Here is a 20,462-nt window from a genome sequence, read left to right as displayed (position 1 = left end):
GGGGGGGAAGTACGAAAGAGAATAAAAAGACACCCACAAGTTTCGACCTGGTGGTCTATTCGAGACGTTTTTCTTTTTTCTCTCCTACATTTTACTTGACGTTTTATAGAAAAAACAACAGTTTGCGCTGGGCACAGAAATCTGCAGTGTTGAGACACCAATTCTTAGTACGCTGGTTTTTTAATGTAGTATATGCTTCGCTATCCATTTTATAAATATTACAGATTATTTAAAAGTTGTTTATAACAGCTCTATGAGATGTTATGTGCCATATATTTTAAATGTGCACAAAGGTATAACCCCACCGACACAACTAAGGGCATAATAGCCCCCCCACACGGAGCCCTGATCTCAACATGATGCAGTCAATCTGGAATTAAGAGACAGACACAACTAAAATATCAATATGCAAAGAAACAATGTGCTCTCTCTCTCTGCTTCTCTGATGAGTACAGACTCCGTGTGTTTTTCGGTGTTTTAAATAGCACATTATAGCGCGCGATCACACGAGAGCTCACGAGGAAACGGAGTTGGCGGACCGCAGCCGTGCGCAGCCGGTATGATTTGCCTGTTTTGACGTACTGCGTGGCACGCACTCAACACTGAGCCGGACCGGTGTTGTGCCGAAAAATAGCCGCCCTGCGTGAAATGTCCCCCCTGACGGGAACGCTTATTTATAACGCTTTATTGAGGTGAAAACATCAAATGTTTTCATGGACGCATTACAGTAATGGATTTACGACTGTAAAATCAGTTTGAAAAAAATAAATTACACAAAATACTAGTACTGTATTTTAGTAACAAATCGTGGACTGGGCCTCATAACCATCTTTGAACAGAAATGTATTAGTCTACAGGTTTTCACGACCATATCCCAATGACAATCACACTGGTATGACATTTATTAGTTCAAGCAGAGTAAAATAATACATATTCACGGCACAAGAAAATCGTTTCCATGTCCATCGATTGGGAAGAAAAAGCTGTTTGTACAAGTGACGTGTGGGCGCTCAATAATAAAATAAATAAATAAATAAACTCTCAAATAATGCGTTAGAAACAAGCGTTCCCGTCTGGGGGGACATTTCACGCGGGGCGGCTGTTTTTCGGCACAACACCTGAACCGGAACGATCATGCATCTGGTATTTAGGCCCTTAACCTCATTTCAAAACGAAACACCTGTCGTTTCAAAACAAATCGATGGACTATTTTGTTCGCCTTTGTGAAAACACAGAGAAACATGCACCTTTTTTTGAGGAAAAACTACAAAGGTAAATGCGAATGCCCTCAAAGCCAGTTACCTTGTTGCTGAACTTGTTACTAAGTTCAAAAAGTCCCACACTTTGGCAGTGACATAAATGCTACCTGCCTGCAAAGCCATTGTCAGTGAGATGCTCGGCCCTGATGCAGTTAAAGACATTGTTAAAGTCCCATGTCTGATAATTTTGAGCTTTTCAATGTAACTGCGATAAAAAATAAATAAATAAAACAGAGTGACAAAGAGCTGTTAAAGAAGAGCTTCGTGTGCATCTTTCTTCAATTCCAGCCAGGATATCGGCTTTGTGTTTATCTAAACACATAAGTCACACTGAGTTCGGATACATATTGAAAAATTTTGGGATAATTAAATGTAGTGTACAGGAAGTAATTTTGGAACATTTTCGGTTTGTGGTGTGCCCTGACATTTTTTCCGAAGTAAAAACGTGCCGTGAATCAGAAAATTTTGAAAAGCACTGTATTAAATAACGGGGAGTCCACGATTTTTTCTCCTCTGAGGGCCGCTGTCAAAAACAATCAAAGGATGCAAGGTCCAACTTGAAATCCTACAATTTAAAAAAACAAAAGACAATTTAAAAAAAAATGTATTTGTTATTGCTGTGCCATTGACGGCGACAGACTTCCAATCCATTTTGACTGCGAGTCAGCCTTCCAAGCTGAAATGTATGTGATGTCTATAACTGTCAGTGGAATTAGTTAAGGGCTCCAAGCATCAAAATAATCCAGAGGCATTAAGATATTGTATTGTATATATATTTATATTTACACAACTGAAACAAAGTTTGCAGAACAACAAGAAAATGTTCAGTGACGGCAAAAAAAAACAATTTTGAGAAAATCACAACCAAGATTAATGAGATACCAGGTACTATATTTACCAGATACGCTTGATTTGATTCAGTATATAAGGATACCTTTAAAGCTAAGTTTTATTATGATTCGGTCCTGTTCAGTTTGGAAGTGATATGATTCCATATGATATAAGGTAACAAAATTATACAATTCGATAACACCTGGAAACAAAACTGCAATTTTTTTAACATAGACATCGACCATAAAGAAGCCAGTTATTAATACAGTTTTACTGTTAAAAGGCAATTTAATGGTTCTTCATGGCTCTGCAGAATCTCAGGCAAAGAATGACACAGATTTGAAAAGAAGAAAAAAATGACTTGCCTGGCTATTTTGAATTGGGTCAGATTTTTTTTTTTTTTTTAATGAAATACACCTGATGGGTCATGTATTTTCGGGATTTCAATGAATATCTTGAGTATTCGTACCCCGTGAGTGTGTAGTTTCAGGAGCAAGTCAAGTATGACGCTGAACCGATCTTGGGTAACACGAAACAGTACTTGTTATGGCTTTTATTCTGAAGTTGGGCCACCACTGCACCCACACTATTTCGTTCTTGCCATTTTTTATTGATGGTACGGTGGTAGAGTAGTTAGCACCTGCGCCTAACAATTCTGAGCATTTCTGGTTCAATCCCCGCTCCGTCCTCCCTGTGTGAGGTTCGTATGTTCCCCCTGTGTCTGCATGTGTTTTCTCCGGGCACTCCAGCTTCCTCCCACATCCCCAAAACATGCATTTTGAACACACCAAGGCTCACAATAGCCGGTGCGCGGCACAGAAATCGTACCTCGAGAATACTGGTGGATTTTGTATCAAATAAGGAGGTTGCTATCAAGATGCACATATGTCTTGCTTTCACAAAAGGATATCGAGTCCAATCAGTTTTTTGGTCACAACTCTGTTAGCTATGTAGCATGGGCCAGTTACTATCGATCCTCCGAGTTTCGATTTTTAATTATTTTTTTGTATCGGGGTTGATTAATTAATTGCTGACTTATTGTTACGGTAGTTTACGAGTCAGCCAGCAGAGGGCATCCTTCAGCCTGTTGTAGCACACTAGTGCTTGTTTCTCCAAAGTTTATCCACATACTACGTTGTAACTACTTGCATATTACAGCAGCCCTATATTATACATAAAAGTTTTCAATGAATATTGTAATCATGCAATGCATATGTTCAGTACAGCATGTTCCATTAAAACCTTAAATCCTATAGTTCAAAAACCTAGCATAAAAAAGAAAAACGAGATCAGTTTTTGATGCCCCCACCCAAAAATCAGTCAAAATAAGCTGTCAGACCTAACTAAAAAAAAAAGTGTTCTCTTCTCCATCGCAATTTACCGCGATGCCCTCCAGCTGGCATTCCTCTTCCTTTATGTCTGTAATTAGTATAAACATACTACTGTACATGCCAAGTATGTATTTAATGTTCTTAACACAGACACCACTCTTTTTAATTGACTTGCTTTCCTAAAGTTGATTGGAAATAATGTGTACTTCAATAACAACAGTTTTATACTTGCATGCATCTTTATTAAAGGAAATATGAAGCTGCAACAAAGAATTGAAGTAGCAGAAACTGTAGTAGTAAGATGTTTTTCAGATTCCATGCCGAGATCTAAACATCTTGATTATGATGTAAAATACTTGTCTTCTTAATGAATACTTTGTGGTATGCAGAATGTGTTAAAAGAAAAAAAAAAAGCAATGGCATATACGCAAAGCACATATGATACTTGAAAAATCGGACTTGTGTCTGTTTCACTGGTCCTTCGTCAGATGCCTTTGCCGCAGTCTGGGCAGAAGATGTCATTATTGCATGTCAGGAACCCTCGACCAACCAGGGACACGCAGCACTTTTTGCAGTTGAAGCACTCCTTGTGCCATTGGACCTCATTGAACGAGATGTACTTGCTGCCTCCGAGACCTGCGACACAATCAAATTTGTCGGACGTATGAGCATGGACGTCGCCTGATCCGGATAATGCAATAACAATGTAATCCAATATTATTAATGAAACGGGAAGCATGTGCGCTGACATCACAAGACTTTTCAACAATGCCCTAATCAGCTGTTAAAACACAGTTACAATAACATATATTTCTTCAAAAACTATTGTGACTATTTTTTGTCTTGGGCATTAAAATGAAAAGGCCTCAATCACCATTGATAGGAGTGGTGCAGTAGGCGCACTTTTTGGAAAACAGGTTGCAGAAACAGTCGAAGCAGTAGGCAAGATCGTCTCGGGATGTGAAACGTCGACCAGCTAGTTGCTGTTTGCATTTGCTGCAAACAAAGCATTCTTTATGCCAGGGTTGGTCACGGTAGTTGACCCCTCCACTGATGATCGGCTGAAAGATAACCACAATCAGTGTTGTTAATAACGGCGTTACAATATAACGGCATTACTAACGGCGTTACTTTTTTCAGTAGTGGGTAATCTAATTAATTACTTTTCTCATCTTGGCAACGCCGTTACCGTTACTGAGGACGGAAAGGCATGCGTTACTATGCGTTACTATATTGGTCGAAAAGTCTGAGGGAGACGGACTCACCGAGACGACAGAGCAGAGCAGGAGTGGGGAGGAGGCAAGAAAGTTGTGACGCCGAGCAAACGCGATGCTAGGTAGCTCCAATAATACATGTTGTAGCCGATAGCCTACAAACTACGCCCGCATGTTATGGTAGATATGGTAGACATGGTAGATATCACATGTACTGTATATAGATATAACTAGATGCAAAATGACAGACATGGCACTAAATGCGTTAGTAGACAGCCGCCATCTTAAAGCAGTAGACTTTTTAGGACGGCTCTGTTGTAGAGAACCTTCCTAGCGAACCTAAGTAACTTTTTATCTAAAATACTTCTAAATCGGCAAAATCTTGACTTGAATCTATCTTTAAATGATGAAACAGTTTTAAAACTTTCATATGTCGAAAGTAGAGAGAAGGGAACTAATGCAATAATGGGAGCAATTTTAACAACTTTTAACAGTTGATTCAGGGTAAAGGGTAAATTAGGGTAAAGAATTGGGCTTGGGCCAATTGTACCAAAAACCTTCACAAAAAACTTCACACAGTGTGGTCAATGATTTTTTTTTTGAGGGAAAAAAAAAAAGTAATTATCACCAATTACTTTGCCAAGTAACTAATTACTCTTACATTCAGGTAATTGAGTTACTAACGCAATTACTTTTTGGGAGAAGTAATTTGTAACTATAATTAATTACTTTTTTTCAGTAAGATTAACAACACTGACCACAACACATAGTGGACATGTCTTCTTTGTTCATACAGCTGTTAAAGTGCTAAAGTAAGGACGGGTTCTACCTTCATACAATGAAAGCACTGCAGAGCAAAGGTCTTCTCATAACAGATCAGACAGTAGTTGTTGGCTTCCTTCTGGACAAAGCTCCTGGTCCCAATGGTCTCCTGGCAGAGTTTGCAAGTAAAGCAGTTCTCATGCCAACTGAAGCCTTTGTGCTCCATCTTCTTAGAACCTTTGAATGGAGTGTATTAAACAAAGAATATAAATGTCATGTAACTTTCTGCAAAATGTCCATGCATTTGAAATGATACCAAAAAATATATAGAGGAATCCAATGTCGCAAAACTCAATGGCACTGAGTTAAAAAGTCACTTCTCTTCCTCTTTCGTCATTATTTTACAATTAAGTGACATCTCATCCATTTGGTGGTAACTTTGTTATGACATCCCAAAGTAAATAGAAAGTGCAAACATTTCAATAAGGGTTTCAAAACAGTAAAGAGGCCTCTATCTCACCTGGCGTTATAACCCTCAGGCATGCATGGCACTTTGCTGAGAACTCATCGCAGTAGCATGCTGAGCACAGCAGCAAGTCATCCCTGGTGGCAAAAGGCTGATCCACCAGAGATTGGTTGCACCGGGTGCATAGGAAGCATTTGCCGTGCCAGTGTTGGTTTTTGAACAACACATCCTGATAGACGCGTGGACAGATAGAGGTTGGTTGTGAATTCATCAGCCGGCTTAGAGGGTGAACTATATGAATTTTACCTTGCTTGCGCAGCCAATGAGCTGCTTGCACGCGATGCAGTTGTCACAGTACAGCGTCTCATAGCATTTAATGCAGTGTGGAAGTTCTTCCTTCAGAATGAACTGCTGCCCGTAAAGTGAGTCGTTACACTCGCTACAGTTGCGAGGTTCCGCCATCTTAGTGGAAATGTTGGTTAAAAATTCAGCAAAATTAGGCAAAAGTAAATCATCATTATTCATATGGTGTAAGGGCATAGGTTTGGTCTCAGCATTGGTAGGGACGATATAACAGCATAACCTGCATGTACACTTTTTGCTGGGGATAGGACATTAATAAGCCCAAACAGATTATTAAATGGGGGTCGAGGCTACATTTCTCATGAATATGAACCTAATTAATTGAAAGGCTAAATGATCAATGCAAAAAAAAATCTGTATTGATTTATACTAACTATAATGTGTATTGGTCCGGTGAAACAACGTTCGATTCAAACCTTTGTTTTCAAAAACTACTAAAGAAACATTTCGAAGTGAAAGTCCCTTTATTAAAAAAAGGGGTGTTACCCAAGAATGGGTCCACTTCTGGGGGACACTGGAGCACCCAGACTCTCAAAGTAAAGTGTTGTAATGGTAAATGGTGTTATACTTATATACAAGTAATTGGGAAAAAATCATAATGAAAAATAAAAACGGATATATCCAAGGACCGATCTACATCTGAGGCATACTAGACTACCCCAAGACTCGAACCAAAGTATTCCCATTAAATTCTGATGTGTGATTTCATTTCACATATTTTTTTTCCATATCAGATCATGTTATTGCCAGTGTCCCGCTGAAGTGGACCCATTATTGGATAGCTCCCTGTTTTGTTTTTGTTTTTTTAATAAACGGACTTGCACTCTGAAACCAAAGCGTTGCATTATCGCATTGCAAAAATGGAAACAATGATTCAAATGAGGGACGGCTGGCTTGACAATGTTGTTCCTTGTGGAGGCTGGCCTGACCGCTGTAGTTTTGCAGGTTAGCAAGTTCACACAGTTTATTGTTATGCTAACGCTGATGCAGGTCGGACTTTGAGTAGCAAAATTAGCAGTGTTTTCCCCCACCTCCACAGCATTAACGTCTTTTTACAATACTTACAGTGGTTGCTGCTGGCCAAAAAAGCTAATATCTCCAGGGTATTTTGCTGACTATTTTTATATCTGTTCGCACTATGTGTAATGCCCCCCCGCTTCTGCAAGGTACGCCTGCATTTGCGCAAACTACGCACGCGTAGAAAGGAGCCGCCTCATGTGTTACGTCATCACCAATGCGGTTTACCTTTGAACCAGAAACTCATTACTCGCCAGCGGGAAATTTCGAAATTACTACACCTTCTAGACCAGGGGTCGGGAACTCCGTTTTGTGAACAGTTTTTTTTCGTGAACGTGGGGGGGTTGGGCATGCGTTCAGGTCATCAGCCAATGAAGCGTGCGTTTGAGGGGGAAAAAATGGACCGGCAAATTCAGCAAGTGAAACCGGATAAATATAGGTCTGAATATAATGGAAAATAATTCACTTAATAAAAGTAGGGTTGATTCTATCTTTACAACATATGGGGAGACAATCTAAATGACCTATACCACTTAACTCATTGCATAATGCAAATAAGTTTGTTTAAAAAAGTTGTTGGGGACAATTTGAGCATCCTGACAAGTTGGTAGTGTTATGTCCCTACCGTCCCTTTTCAAACCTATGCCCTTGATATGGTGTGCTTTGTCGCAAAGGAAATTTAACATATCTTTAAAGGGTAGTAATACATGTATTGTAATTTTTCAATTGCTTGCCTCAAGTGAAAAGTTTTACAATATATATATATTTTTTTTTTAACATAAGTCACTTACACTGACTGACTTGCTTCAAACTGACCTATTCATTCTGCCTGTTGTCGCATACTGTAGCTGTAGGTCCAATATGATTAAATTTGAGAACAACAAAATCAGTTGGGAACATGATCCCGGGATGTGTAAAGACAATCGGTAATCAGAAGCGCATAGTCAATGTTTAGTAAAGAGAATTGTGTCCTACAAACATAAGCATTCAAGAATATTTTAAATTTATCCAGGTTTCCAAGATAATGCAGTACAGAATTAAGTTATATAGGCTACTTATCATAAGGACATTGATATGCCTTCCTCCATTATAAAGCAAAGCCAATAAGAGTTCATACCTGTTGGCAGCTGCAGCTGGAGTAGAGGCGTCTTGTAGACTTGCCAGCAGTAGGATTCTACTTTTTATGAGAGTCAAGGGGCCAGGCCAGTGGTTGACAAACATATTTTAATTGAAGTCAACAGTTTTTTCATTATGAAGCAGAAGAGGTCGCGCAATAGTTCAAATTTTTCCTTTTATTTAATTGCATTAACCCTAAATGGTCTCCAATTAAGTAATAGTACCAAGAATGTTGTTTGATGGCATATTAGAGAATATTTGTCATGAGCAGTTAGTTCCCCTGCCAAACACTTTCATGATGACCGCCCTAATACACTCAATTTCAAAATCTAGATCAGAATGGTTAACTAAATATCACAAACATTTGCTGTTTGTCCATGTGCAAGTGGGCAGTAATCACAAGGGTATGTGACCAAGGTTATAATGTTTGGCTAAATGCAGTGTATTTACTGCTCCCATAACACAAGAGAGATGCTATCAAGTGTGTTTACATTTTTTTCAATGTGCACAAACTTGAATCAAGTCATCCTGGCTAATGTCTGAACCTAACGTTTGGATATTTTTTTTGTATAAAAAGACAAACAAAAAAACAAAAACAAAAAAAAAAGGAAAGGCACACATATAAAAAAATAAAAGTACAAAGAAAGCTCTGTTATTGCATACAGTATGTTTCTTTTCTCAACTGCCGTGTCATACATATTGATTGCATTGTTTAGATACTTATTCTTCCATCCAATTCCTTTCTTGTCCAGCTCTGGAAAAAATATGAGACCAATAGTACACTGGATTTTTTTGGTGACAGTTTATTCTGTTTAAAAAAAAAAAAAAAAAAAGATTCTGCTGATGCTCAGATTCTGTTCTGTTGTTTGTAGTCAGTCGTTAAACATATCGTACATTTCACCCACATTTATACCTGTAGCAGAACTGATTATCTGATTATTCTGCAGTGGCCTCAATTATTTCCACAGCTGGACATTTAAATCTTCATTGGAACCACATGAAACTGTCGTTTCACACTTACGAAATTTTTGGGTAGCACCGTCTAAAATACTTACAATGTAAAAAAAAAAATGCTGGGAAATAAGTGAGCAATGTTTATAGTCCCAAACCGGTTTCTGATGGTGGGATTTCACTTGTGTTGAGCAAGGTGCTGAAAGCGCTTGAATTTTCCCTCAATTGCACGTGAGGGTTTATCTCCTGCTATGGCCAATATAGCTGTTCTCCACACACAGCACAACGTAGGAACTGGAGCAGCTGCTGGAAGTCTGCTGGAGAAGACTGCCGCTCTGCAGCGGGGACGCCTTGCCGGTGAGTACGTGGCTGCTCATTCGCCACGAGTCACAGAAACCGTCAACCTGCCGCTGACCATTTGATGTGGAGCCATGCCACAACATCTTGTCAGGCCTACGAAAACCACATCATACATAGCTATATTAGAAACTTATAAAACTGATTCATGCATTGTAAGACTAATTTCAATGTGTTCATCATTGACCTATTAGAACAGGAGTGCTGATTATGTCGATCGCAAAGCTGGTGTGGGTAGATCGTGGCATCAAAAAAATGTTATTCAGTCGTCCTGGTCCCTTTGCAGAAAAACAGCCCCAAAGCATGTTTCCACCCCCATGCTTCACAGTGGGTATGGTGTTCTTCGGATGCAATTCAGTATTCTTTCTCCTCCAAACACGAGAACCTGTGTTTATACCAAAAAGTTCTATTTTGGTTTCATCTGACTGTAACACATTCTCCCAGTCCTCTTTTGGATCATCCAAATGCTCTCTAGCGAACCGCAGACGGGCCTGGACATGTACTTTCTTCAGCAGGGGGACACGTCTGGCAGTGCAGGATTTGATTCCCTGGCGGCACGTTGTGTTACTGATCGTAGCCTTTGTTACTGTGGTCCCAGCTCTCTGTAGGTCATTCAATCGGTCCCCCCGTGTGGTTCTGGGATTTTTGCTCACCGTTCTTGTTATCATTTTGACGCCACAGGGTGAGATCTTGCATGGAGGCCCAGATCGAGAGAGATTATCAGTGGTCTTGTATGTCTTCCATTTTCTAATAATTGTTCCCACCGTTGATTTCTTTACACCAAGTGTTTTGCCTATTGCAGATTCAGTCTTCCCAGCCTTGTGCAGGTCTACAATTTTGTCTCTGGTGTCCTTCGACAGCTCTTTGGTCTTGGCCATAGTGGAGTTTGGAGTGTGACTGACTGAGGGTTGTGGACAGGTGTCTTTTATACCGATAATGAGTTAAAACTGGTGCCATTAATACAGGTAACGAGTGGAGCCTCGTTAGACCTCGTTAGAAGAAGTTAGACCTCTTTGACAGCAAGAAATTTTGCTTGTTTGTAGGTGAACAAATACTTATTTTCAACTCTAATTTGAAAATAAATTCTTTAAAAATCAAACAATGTGATTTTCTGTTTTTTTTTTCACATTCTGTCTCTCATGGTTGAGGTTTACCCATGTTGACAATTACAGGCCTCTCTAATCTTTTCAAGTAGGAAAACTTGCACAATTGGTGGTTGACTAACTACTTATTTGCCCCACTGTATGTCGATCGCTGGTGGTTGTCTCCTCGAAAAGTAGATCTTGGAGCAAAAAATAATGAGCACCCCTGAAATAGAACATCTTTTCGTGTCCAAGTTTCAGCAGTCTAGTTGTCGATTTGAGGTGACTTTTCGCTGTGAACTTATACCAGACAGTGATGCTATCACAGCCATGCTGGACAGTTGCTCGTGTTCTTCATTTTGAAAGCCTTGCTTTGTTGCCTCCAAATACACTGTATGCTTTCTTTGCGGCTAAACAGCTTCATCTTTGTCTGGTCTAACTGTAAAATATTTTTTCCAGATGACATCTGGCTTGCTCGTATGGACAGCTGCGAAACTGACTCAGGCTTGAAGGTGTCAATTTCTCAACATTTTTTTTTTTCTTGGTTGACCCCTCTTCCAGTCCGTGGCAATGTAAAAAACATGGTTCACCATAGACAGCGACATTGTTGTACCAGTTATTTCTACTTTAATACGAAATATGAAAATTGGTGATTATTGAACATTTCAACCCTTTGCCAGTTATCTGAGGGAGATCATTTTGGTCTCCCTTCAACAAACGGTAAAATGGTAGCATGTCAAAAATAAATAAATAAATAAACTAATGATTTTAAACTGTTGGAGTTTCTGGTTTCTGCACTTGTTGACAATTTTTTTCAATAGCCTTTCCCAACTTGTGTAAATAAACTTTTCTCCTTAGCTCATGAATGGACTCCATTAACTTTCCATTTGTTGAGAATTTATGTTAATCCAGTAAGTGTTGTTAAATAACAAGCTAAATAATTAAATAATTAATAATTAATTAATTAATTAAATAATTAGCAAGATGGCAAAGATAAACTACCAGACAAGCCAGTCCATCATGATCACTAATCAGATGTTATTAGGACTTGGCCTTCTGCAGTTAGAAGACTTCTAGAATTTCCAACAGAATTGGACTGTTCACACTACATGAAAAAAAAAAATGGAATTGAACTACAGTGTGAATGTAGCCTCAGAGTCTGACCACAACTGTAGGGTCACAGTCCTGTATTTAATTCCAGGATGCAACCTGCTTCACCATCTTAGAATTTGAGATGGGCTTCAGCTACCCTATGTTCCTACACAGGATAGTTAAATAATTGCAAACATTCCTTAAAGTGCATATGACACAAGAAAGCATGTTTATTTGATATTACACACGGTATTTTATGCTCCTGAATGAAATGGACCGCTTGGATGTGTGTGGAAGGAATCGAGTAACAATATTTATTCAATTTTTTTGAATTACGTGCCATAAAAATGAATGCCTTCCAGCCATAGTCTAGGGTTGAGGAAGTAGGCGGATGCGACATCAGAAAATGAGATCATCTTCACTATACAGCCACACTACTGTATAGAGAAGGACTGCGGATTGAGCTGATTTTGCGGATAAATTCGTCTATTTTTCGCATGACGCCAGCCCAATGTATTGCAGACTTTTGTTGCTACACCAGGGAAAGTGGTGTGAGACTTTTTGGGTCTCCAAAAGATCCTGTTCACCGCGAAGAATGGGGAAAAACAAGTCGATATCGAGGGACCATTAGACTGACGGGGAAGTGAGTGTTTTATATTATGTCAAATACTAGGATCATAGAACACGTATTAATAAGGAGGTGGCTTGTATTGTGTGGGTGACAATGCTTGCCGTCGGCCAGTGAAGCTGGGCATGCTTGCATTCATTGGCTGGCGACCATGGCGTGCACCCAGCCGCCAATCGTCAGCCAGTGAAGCAGGGCATGCGACAAGCCGCCGGTCGTCAGCCAGTGAAGCAGGGTGTGCTTGCCTTCATTGGCCGGCGACCGTGGCATGTGACTAGCCACCTGATGTCGGCCGGTTTGTCTGCCGAGAATGAGCCATTTTCGGCGTTCATTCCCTTTCATTCCTCGGCGACAAGCACTCCCGCGGGACTGCTTGCTGGGGCCGCAGCAGGGGAATGACAAGAAGTGATAGTCCGCTGAATGTTTCTCGCTGATGGCTGGCCAATCGGTGAAGGCAATTACTCCTGCCACCGTGGTTAACATGAGCTGGGGTAGTTTTGTGTGATTTTTCGTGTTAGAAAGGCGAGGAAGAGACTTGGAAAAGCCGCTCGGTTCAGGTTAGCATGTAGCATAGCTCTCATGCTTCCTGTTTTGTTTTACGCACTTTTCTCCGTCCCAGAGTCCGGCAGGGAAATGACAAGTCGGACTAACTCTGGTGGCCAAAAAAAAATACCGTTCGGGAGGATTAAGAAGTCAGCAGTTTGGACGATTATGCAGGAATTTAGCTCCGTCATACTGAATAAAAACATTTTTCATATTCCATTTAGCACAAGACTGTTATTTGGCATGACCATACAATTTATATAACAATTGGGGAAAAAATACTCAGATACACAGAATATCCCGTAAAAATATTGGAGTAGAGATATATAAACAATGATGACATTTTGTGTTGCCCTGGCAGTCTGCTCCAGTCATCAGCCTCGTGTTGGTTGTCTCTGTCGCCTTTTTCTTGTTCTGAATCTTCCTCCTCCTCCAAATACGACTCAAACACATAGGGCTGTATGTCACATACTTCCTCTGGATTGACAATATCGTTACAAAAATCCACACTTGAAGCAGAATCGCTGAAAAACACTTCCTCCTCCATTGGGCTCAATGCGAAATCCACTGAAATCGCTCATTTTTTGATATCATCATCAAGATGGAGGCGCCAGAGCGCTATAATGATAGGAGGAGCTAAACGGCAGATTTAAAGGCGCATTTCTCGTCATCTGCGCTTTGCCAAATTGTTGTATATAGTTGAATTGTCTCAAAATATGATTATTTTTAATTCCAATACTAATGCTAATTAAGATTTTTTTGTCATGTCATATGCACTTTAATTATCATCAAAGAAACTAGTTAACTGCGAAATTGCATGATGGCTGGACTTACCATGTGCTATCACGAAGAACATCTTTCCCATCAAAGGAGTATATAGGGACATTCTCCTTGATTGTGCCACCATTAAAGATGGAATCCCAGTTGTCAAATAAAACCTCATCCTGGCAAAACATACAAGAACAACTTTTAAAATTAAAAAAATAGTACTCATACACTATCGCAACTTTTTTGTGTTTGATCTACTGTACCTTCAGGTTGACCATTGGCATATGTTCTCTGTCAGCTTTGCGGACAATGCTTTGGAGATCTTGGAGTTTTGAGGACAAGAAAGCCCGGAACGTTCCCTTCATTCCGATGCTTTGAGCCTGCGTGAAGCACAGGAAGTCGGCACCCCGGATGCCCCGGATGGATCCTGTCTGAGGTTGGTTCAAGGCGATAATGTGGAGCTGGAGAAATACCAAAACACCATTGTTACTGTTTGCATGATGCAAATGATCAACTGCAGCTAATGATCAAAAGTTTCTCTTACCCCTGGACCTGATGTGTGACGGTGAGCTGGAGTTTCGGCCACAGGTCTAGGGGGCCTTCGTTGAGGGGTGACAGCGTAGTAAGGTGGGTGTTCGTGTGCTGGGTGGACCGGATAACGACCATCTGGGTAATTCACCCGGTCAGTATAACTAGGGTATCTGGGGTCTGTTGGGGACGGGTATCGTGGATCTGGCTGAGCTGTATGTCTAGTGTCAGGATGGTATCTGGGATCAGGTGGGCTTTGGTGTCTTCCATCAGTGTTTGTTTGGTATGGAGGGTAGAGCTGGCTCGTGTGATGTCGGTCAGGTTGGGCATAGTGGTCCGGATTAACTTGGTCTGGCCTCTCCGCTTGTCCGTGAGAGTCGTTGTTGTGGTGTGGACGGTATGGAACGACTGGTGGAGGCTCCACTGCTGCAACCTCATTAGCCTGTAAATGATGTTCATCATATTTGGGGGATAAAAACTACATGAAAAACATGCAGGGCACTCACAACTTCTCTTGGCAATGGAATATAGCCCCCAAGCTGAAAAAGGTAAAGGGTACAAAGTTTATGAAAAAGCTCTTCGCTGATTTTTTTTGTTTTTTTTCTCGAAAGAGAAAAACTATTTACCTGTACTTGTCGAACCCCGTCCCTAACTCTTAGGTAAAGATCTGTCCGGTCTATGATGTAGACTAGCGAGCCCTCAGGTTGTCTTCTAGCAGTAGCGGTCATGATGTCATAGGATTGCAACACGGTCACCTGCATGCAGGTTTGGAGTCTATCATCATGATACGCTGTGACTGAACAAATTTGCTGAATTCCATAGTTTTAGTTTTCTGTCTTGATTTGTTGTGTTCAATTTTCTGATTTTCTTACCCCTGAAGAGTGTCCTGGGGATCCAGGTGCTCCAGGTGGCCCTGGTGGTCCAGGAATACTGATAGCTGTTTTCCAAGAGAAAACAGGTCAAATTATCTGTGTGCCGATCAAAGAAAAATAACAAATACATATCTAACTTACTATGTGTGCCCCTGTGAGGCCCAGGGAAGGAAGGGATACCAGGGGGTCCAGGTGGCCCTGGTGGTCCAGGTTGACCATCATAGCCTCTTCCTGGTGGACCAGGTGGGCCTTGGGGACCTGGTGGGCCAGTAATGGAATCCCCTCTGGGGCCCTAATGGGACAACGCAACAACGACAACAATGATGGTAAAACGGATCTTATGTGTACTGTAGAAATGCAAATGAAGTTACAGTTTTGCTGTCATAACAATGACCTGAAAGGATTATTAGGAAGCTGCATTCCTCTTTTCTGTGTTAACATCCTAAAATATTTCATCTTATTGATCAACAGTGGGTATTTTAATGCACATGCAAGCTAAGAGCTTTGTTCCTAATTTAGAAGACGCAATTAAAACCACAACAATAGGATCTCACGGGAGGTCCAGGAAGTCCCGGCACGCCAACTCCACTTCCTCTGCTTCGTGAGTCATAATATCCCCCACCTGGTTCTCCTTTCTCTCCTTTCAAGCCCTGTTCTCCCGTTTCACCCCTCAACTCATTCTGGAGACAGAATCACAGTGACACTTCCATTGTTGATGTGGCCCATTAAACTTCAAAGCAGTCACCAGGAGAGTTTTCCTTACCTTAAAGGCATAAATGTCAAAGTCTGACCCAACACCTAAGTAAAAAAGATGCTAATCTTATTTGTGGTGTTACATAATGAAAACATGGAAATCTATTGGGTGCTGCAATACCTGACAGGCCAGGTAGGCCTGGTGTTCCAGGGTCACCTTTCTCTCCTTTAGAAGCTACAAAAGAATGATTACATATTGAGACAAACAATTTTTTTCAGGCAACAACCTATTATGCCCTGCACTCACCTTGATTATACCTGGAATAAGCATCATATCCCTAGAATGACATAGAAGGATAGCATTTAAGGAGGATTTGAATGTTTTCATTTCAATATGCTGCATTGCAATAACTTTGCAGTCTTGACTGAAGAATGCTCAACTTCAACAAAATTTTACAACTGGACTCACGCTAAATGGTGGTCCAGGAGGTCCAGGTGGGCCTGGTGGACCTGGGGGACCCTGTATCAAAATGTGGTTGGTGTAGCTACTGAAGTTGACAGTTTTACTTCTCCTCAATCACCTTGTGAGCATATACTCACGTAGTATGTGGATCCAGAACCGCCACCTGGCTCTCCTTTTTGTCCCTGGATACCATTCAGTCCTGGTCGACCCTACAAATGAAAATGCATTCCACTCTGACTCTGATATGTACAGTATTTCACATTCTTATTTACAGTGCCTTGCAAAAGTATTCGGCCCCCTTGAATCTTGCAACCTTTCGCCACATTTCAGGCTTCAAACATAAAGATTTAAAATTGAATTTTTTTTGTCAAGAATCAACAACAAGTGGGATACAATCGTGAAGTGGAACAACATTTATTGGATAATTTAAACTTTTTTAACAAATAAAAAACTGAAAAGTGGGGCGTGCAATATTATTCGGCCCCTTTACTTTCAGTGCAGCAAACTCACTCCAGAAGTTCAGTGAGGATCTCTGAATGATCCAGTGTTGTCCTAAATGACCGATGATGATAAATAGAATCCACCTGTGTGTAATCAAGTCTCCGTATAAATGCACCTGCTCTGTGATAGTCTCAGGGTTCTGTTTAAAGTGCAGAGAGCATTATGAAAACCAAGGAACACACCAGGCAGGTCCGAGATACTGTTGTGGAGAAGTTTAAAGCCGGATTTGGATACAAAAAGATTTCCCAAGCTTTAAAGATCTCAAGGAGCACTGTGCAAGCCATCATATTGAAATGGAAGGAGCATCAGACCACTGCAAATCTACCAAGACCCGGCCGTCCTTCCAAACTTTCTTCTCAAACAAGGAGAAAACTGATCAGAGATGCAGCCAAGAAGCCCATGATCACTCTGGATGAACTGCAGAGATCTACAGCTGAGGTGGGAGAGTCTGTCCATAGGACAACAATCAGTCGTACACTGCACAAATCTGGCCTTTATGGAAGAGTGGCAAGAAGAAAGCCATTTCTCAAAGATATCCATAAAAAGTCTCGTTTAAAGTTTGCCACAAGCCACCTGGGAGACACACCAAACATGTGGAAGAAGGTGCTCTGGTCAGATGAATCCAAAATTGAACTTTTTGGCCACAATGCAAAACAATATGTTTGGCGTAAAAGCAACACAGCTCATCACCCTGAACACACCATCCCCACTGTCAAACATGGTGGTGGCAGCATCATGGTTTGGACCTGCTTTTCTTCAGCAGGGACAGGGAAGATGGTTAAAATTGACGGGAAGATGGATGCAGCCAAATACAGGAACATTCTGGAAGAAAACCTGTTGGTATCTGCACAAGACCTGAGACTGGGACGGAGATTTATCTTCCAACAGGACAATGATCCAAAACATAAAGCCAAATCTACAATGGAATGGTTCAAAAATAAACGTATCCAGCTGTTAGAATGGCCAAGTCAAAGTCCAGACCTGAATCCAATCGAGAATCTGTGGAAAGAGCTGAAGACTGCTGTTCACAAACACTCTCCATCCAACCTCACTGAGCTCGAGCTATTTTGCAAGGAAGAATGGGCAAGAATGTCAGTCTCTCGATGTGCAAAACTGATAGAAACATACTCCAAGCGACTTGCAGCTGTAATTGGAGCAAAAGGTGGCGCTACAAAGTATTAACGCAAGGGGGCCGAATAATATTGCACGCCCCACTTTTCAGTTTTTTATTTGTTAAAAAAGTTTAAATTATCCAATAAATTTTGTTCCACTTCACGATTGTGTCCCACTTGTTGTTGATTCTTGACAAAAAATTAAAATTTTATATCTTTATGTTTGAAGCCTGAAATGTGGCGAAAGGTTGAAAGGTTCAAGGGGGCCGAATACTTTTGCAAGGCACTGTATATTAATTTCATGGAACAGATGTGATATTCAACTTGTACTCATTTCACTGATTGTCAATTAATTTTTGACTGCGAGAGGCTGGCCCATAAGCGGAGTTTAAGGGGGAGGCATGGGAGCCAGATCCCCCCCCCGGTGGCCGAAAAGTGCCATTGCATGTAATTGACTTTTCTATAATATATAAAAGTTGTAAAGCAAGAAAACAAACAACAAAAAAGAATGAAATGAACAAAAAAAAGATATTTTTCTAATGGATCAAAATTATTTTTCGAACAGATCATGTGACTAGCACCTTAGACGGTAATTTGATTTGCATATCATTTCCCAAAAAATAATAAATAAAATTTAATGGGGAGGGCAATTTTTTTAAAATAAATTATATTTTTCTTTGATTGAAAATATTTTTACATGATTGAAGCAACTTTTTGGTGGATTGAATGATTTAGACACAAATGCCTTACCCACAATATGGCCCAAACACAAAACAACATTACTTCAATCAAAAAAGGTTTCTTCAATTAAAAAAAAAAAGGACTTCAATAAAGAAAAATTTTTAAAAATTAAAAAAAAACATTCGATTAAAAATAGCTTTCAAATGCATTTTTTTGAATTTCAAATGTATTTTTTTAATTCAAACACATTTTTTTTTATTGAAGTGACTTTTTTTCTAATTGAAAATATATATTTTGATTGAAGCAAATTTTTTTTGATTGAAGCAACTTTTTTTTTTTTGATCGAATAAGAAAGACACAAATCTACCACCATATGGCTCCGCCTAGGGGATACCATTTTTGACTGAGGTACCTACATTGGCACGACACCGGCGGGCGTACCATATTCAATGGATGATGATCTTGCTGAAAAGTATACAGTAGCTGTCCTGCCAGCAGCCTGATTTAGAATTCCCCTCAAGAATGATGGGAAACAAAAAAAAACGCTCATTTTCAACTTATTATTATAAATATTCTTGTAAGTTAATTTTATTGCTGACACTGCATTTTGGGGTCATCAACATGTTGTGCCCCCCCCCCCCCCGCCCCAAAAGTCAAACTCCGCCTATGGGCTGGCCGTGAAAGATCGCTACCGGTAAAAATTGTTTGGACGTCTAGCGTCGTCGATGGCACTGAAAGATGAGCATTCACGTCCAGTCCTTCCAGTTTAAAAGAGTGAAAATGCTCAAATTGTCCCTACCAACTTTAAAGCAACATTATTTGCAATACATAATGACTTCAGTTATGGGAAGACAATCCAAATTACCCATATATGTTGTAAGGATAGAATTGACCATTATCATACCATTATTAAGTGAATTATTTTCATTATGTTCAGACTTTCCTTTTCCTCCTTTTAACTTGCTGAATGTGCCAGTACATTTCCCCCCCCCAAACACACATTTCACTGGCTTATGACTTGACACCCCCCCCCCCCCCCCCCACTACACACACGCACTAAAAGCCCCGACAGAAATACAACATGTCGACAACATGCCGCCTCCTTCGCCCTCTTAGAAGAGAAAGGATATTAGATTTTTTTTTTTCCGGCCGGCAGCATCCACTCTAAGTAATGTAAAAAGTCGTCAGTGTTGTTGAGGTGGGGAACACACCACAATTGTTTTTTTTGTTTGTTTTTTTTTTACTGAAAGTTGAACCTGCATTAGAGTTAGAATAACATTAAATTGTGTGAATTTGCTAACCTGCAAAACTCAAATAGGAAGCTGCTTAGAGAGAAGTATCCTCCTGTATGTGTTTTCATCTATAACATTAATTAAACTGTGAGAAATGTAGTGTTTACCCCCTTCACCTTAATTTTTATTTACTAGTATATTTTACTTATGTGGTCTTAAAGCAGCCCAAAGGAGCGTTCATTTTTTGTTGGGTTTGGCTGTGCTTGTTGACAAAAGCAGTTGGGTTTTACATGTAAGAAGGCTCCTTTTTTATTTATATTTGTTATTCCCTGACTAATAAGTTTTTGCAGTTACATTTAATATCTTTATTTAGACAATGTTGAGTGGTCTAAAGAGAAATGTTTATTTATTTTTTTGCATTCTTGGATAGTTAAGAGATTGTGAACAATTTTATTGTGTATGTTAATATAATTTATGTTCAAATATTGCAATTTAAATTTGCTAATAAAATCCACACATTTATTCTGGAAGCTTTCAAAATCTGTCTTTAATAGTTTTTTAAAGCAAAGATTTGAATCAAATGGTGTATCACCTGAACCAATA

The 20,462-nt window shown here is 40.0% G+C and overlaps 2 protein-coding genes across 5 annotated transcripts in view; both read right to left on the bottom strand.

Moving 5' to 3' along the window:
• Positions 1 to 3,732: 3,732 nt before the first annotated feature.
• LOC130911634 (four and a half LIM domains protein 2-like) lies at positions 3,733 to 6,325 on the bottom strand. Its single transcript, XM_057829275.1, has 5 exons — positions 6,170 to 6,325; positions 5,918 to 6,092; positions 5,465 to 5,634; positions 4,296 to 4,482; positions 3,733 to 4,057 (listed from the first exon to the last, which is right to left on the bottom strand). The coding sequence occupies exons 1-5, from the start codon at positions 6,323 to 6,325 to the stop codon at positions 3,906 to 3,908; spliced, it is 840 nt and encodes a 279-aa protein (XP_057685258.1). The 3' UTR covers positions 3,733 to 3,905.
• A 2,164-nt stretch (positions 6,326 to 8,489) lies between these two features.
• The window catches only part of LOC130911589 (collagen alpha-1(XVIII) chain-like), a 73,377-nt gene continuing 61,404 nt past the window's right edge, over positions 8,490 to 20,462 (bottom strand). For all 4 annotated transcript variants that reach the window (XM_057829273.1, XM_057829269.1, XM_057829270.1 and 1 more), the window contains 14 exons: positions 16,471 to 16,542; positions 16,340 to 16,390; positions 16,178 to 16,208; positions 16,052 to 16,105; positions 15,941 to 15,975; positions 15,732 to 15,857; positions 15,319 to 15,469; positions 15,178 to 15,242; positions 14,932 to 15,060; positions 14,812 to 14,844; positions 14,322 to 14,747; positions 14,041 to 14,238; positions 13,844 to 13,953; positions 8,490 to 9,763 (listed from right to left, as the gene is read on the bottom strand). In XM_057829273.1, the coding sequence (XP_057685256.1) occupies positions 9,550 to 9,763; positions 13,844 to 13,953; positions 14,041 to 14,238; positions 14,322 to 14,747; positions 14,812 to 14,844; positions 14,932 to 15,060; positions 15,178 to 15,242; positions 15,319 to 15,469; positions 15,732 to 15,857; positions 15,941 to 15,975; positions 16,052 to 16,105; positions 16,178 to 16,208; positions 16,340 to 16,390; positions 16,471 to 16,542 (1,695 nt within the window). In that variant the 3' untranslated portion in view covers positions 8,490 to 9,549. The remainder of the gene's footprint in view (positions 9,764 to 13,843; positions 13,954 to 14,040; positions 14,239 to 14,321; positions 14,748 to 14,811; positions 14,845 to 14,931; positions 15,061 to 15,177; positions 15,243 to 15,318; positions 15,470 to 15,731; positions 15,858 to 15,940; positions 15,976 to 16,051; positions 16,106 to 16,177; positions 16,209 to 16,339; positions 16,391 to 16,470; positions 16,543 to 20,462) is intronic.

Source organism: Corythoichthys intestinalis, chromosome 2, assembly GCF_030265065.1.
Source record: "Corythoichthys intestinalis isolate RoL2023-P3 chromosome 2, ASM3026506v1, whole genome shotgun sequence".
Lineage (NCBI taxonomy): Eukaryota > Metazoa > Chordata > Actinopteri > Syngnathiformes > Syngnathidae > Corythoichthys > Corythoichthys intestinalis.
This window is presented reverse-complemented; position numbering and strand designations above follow the sequence as displayed.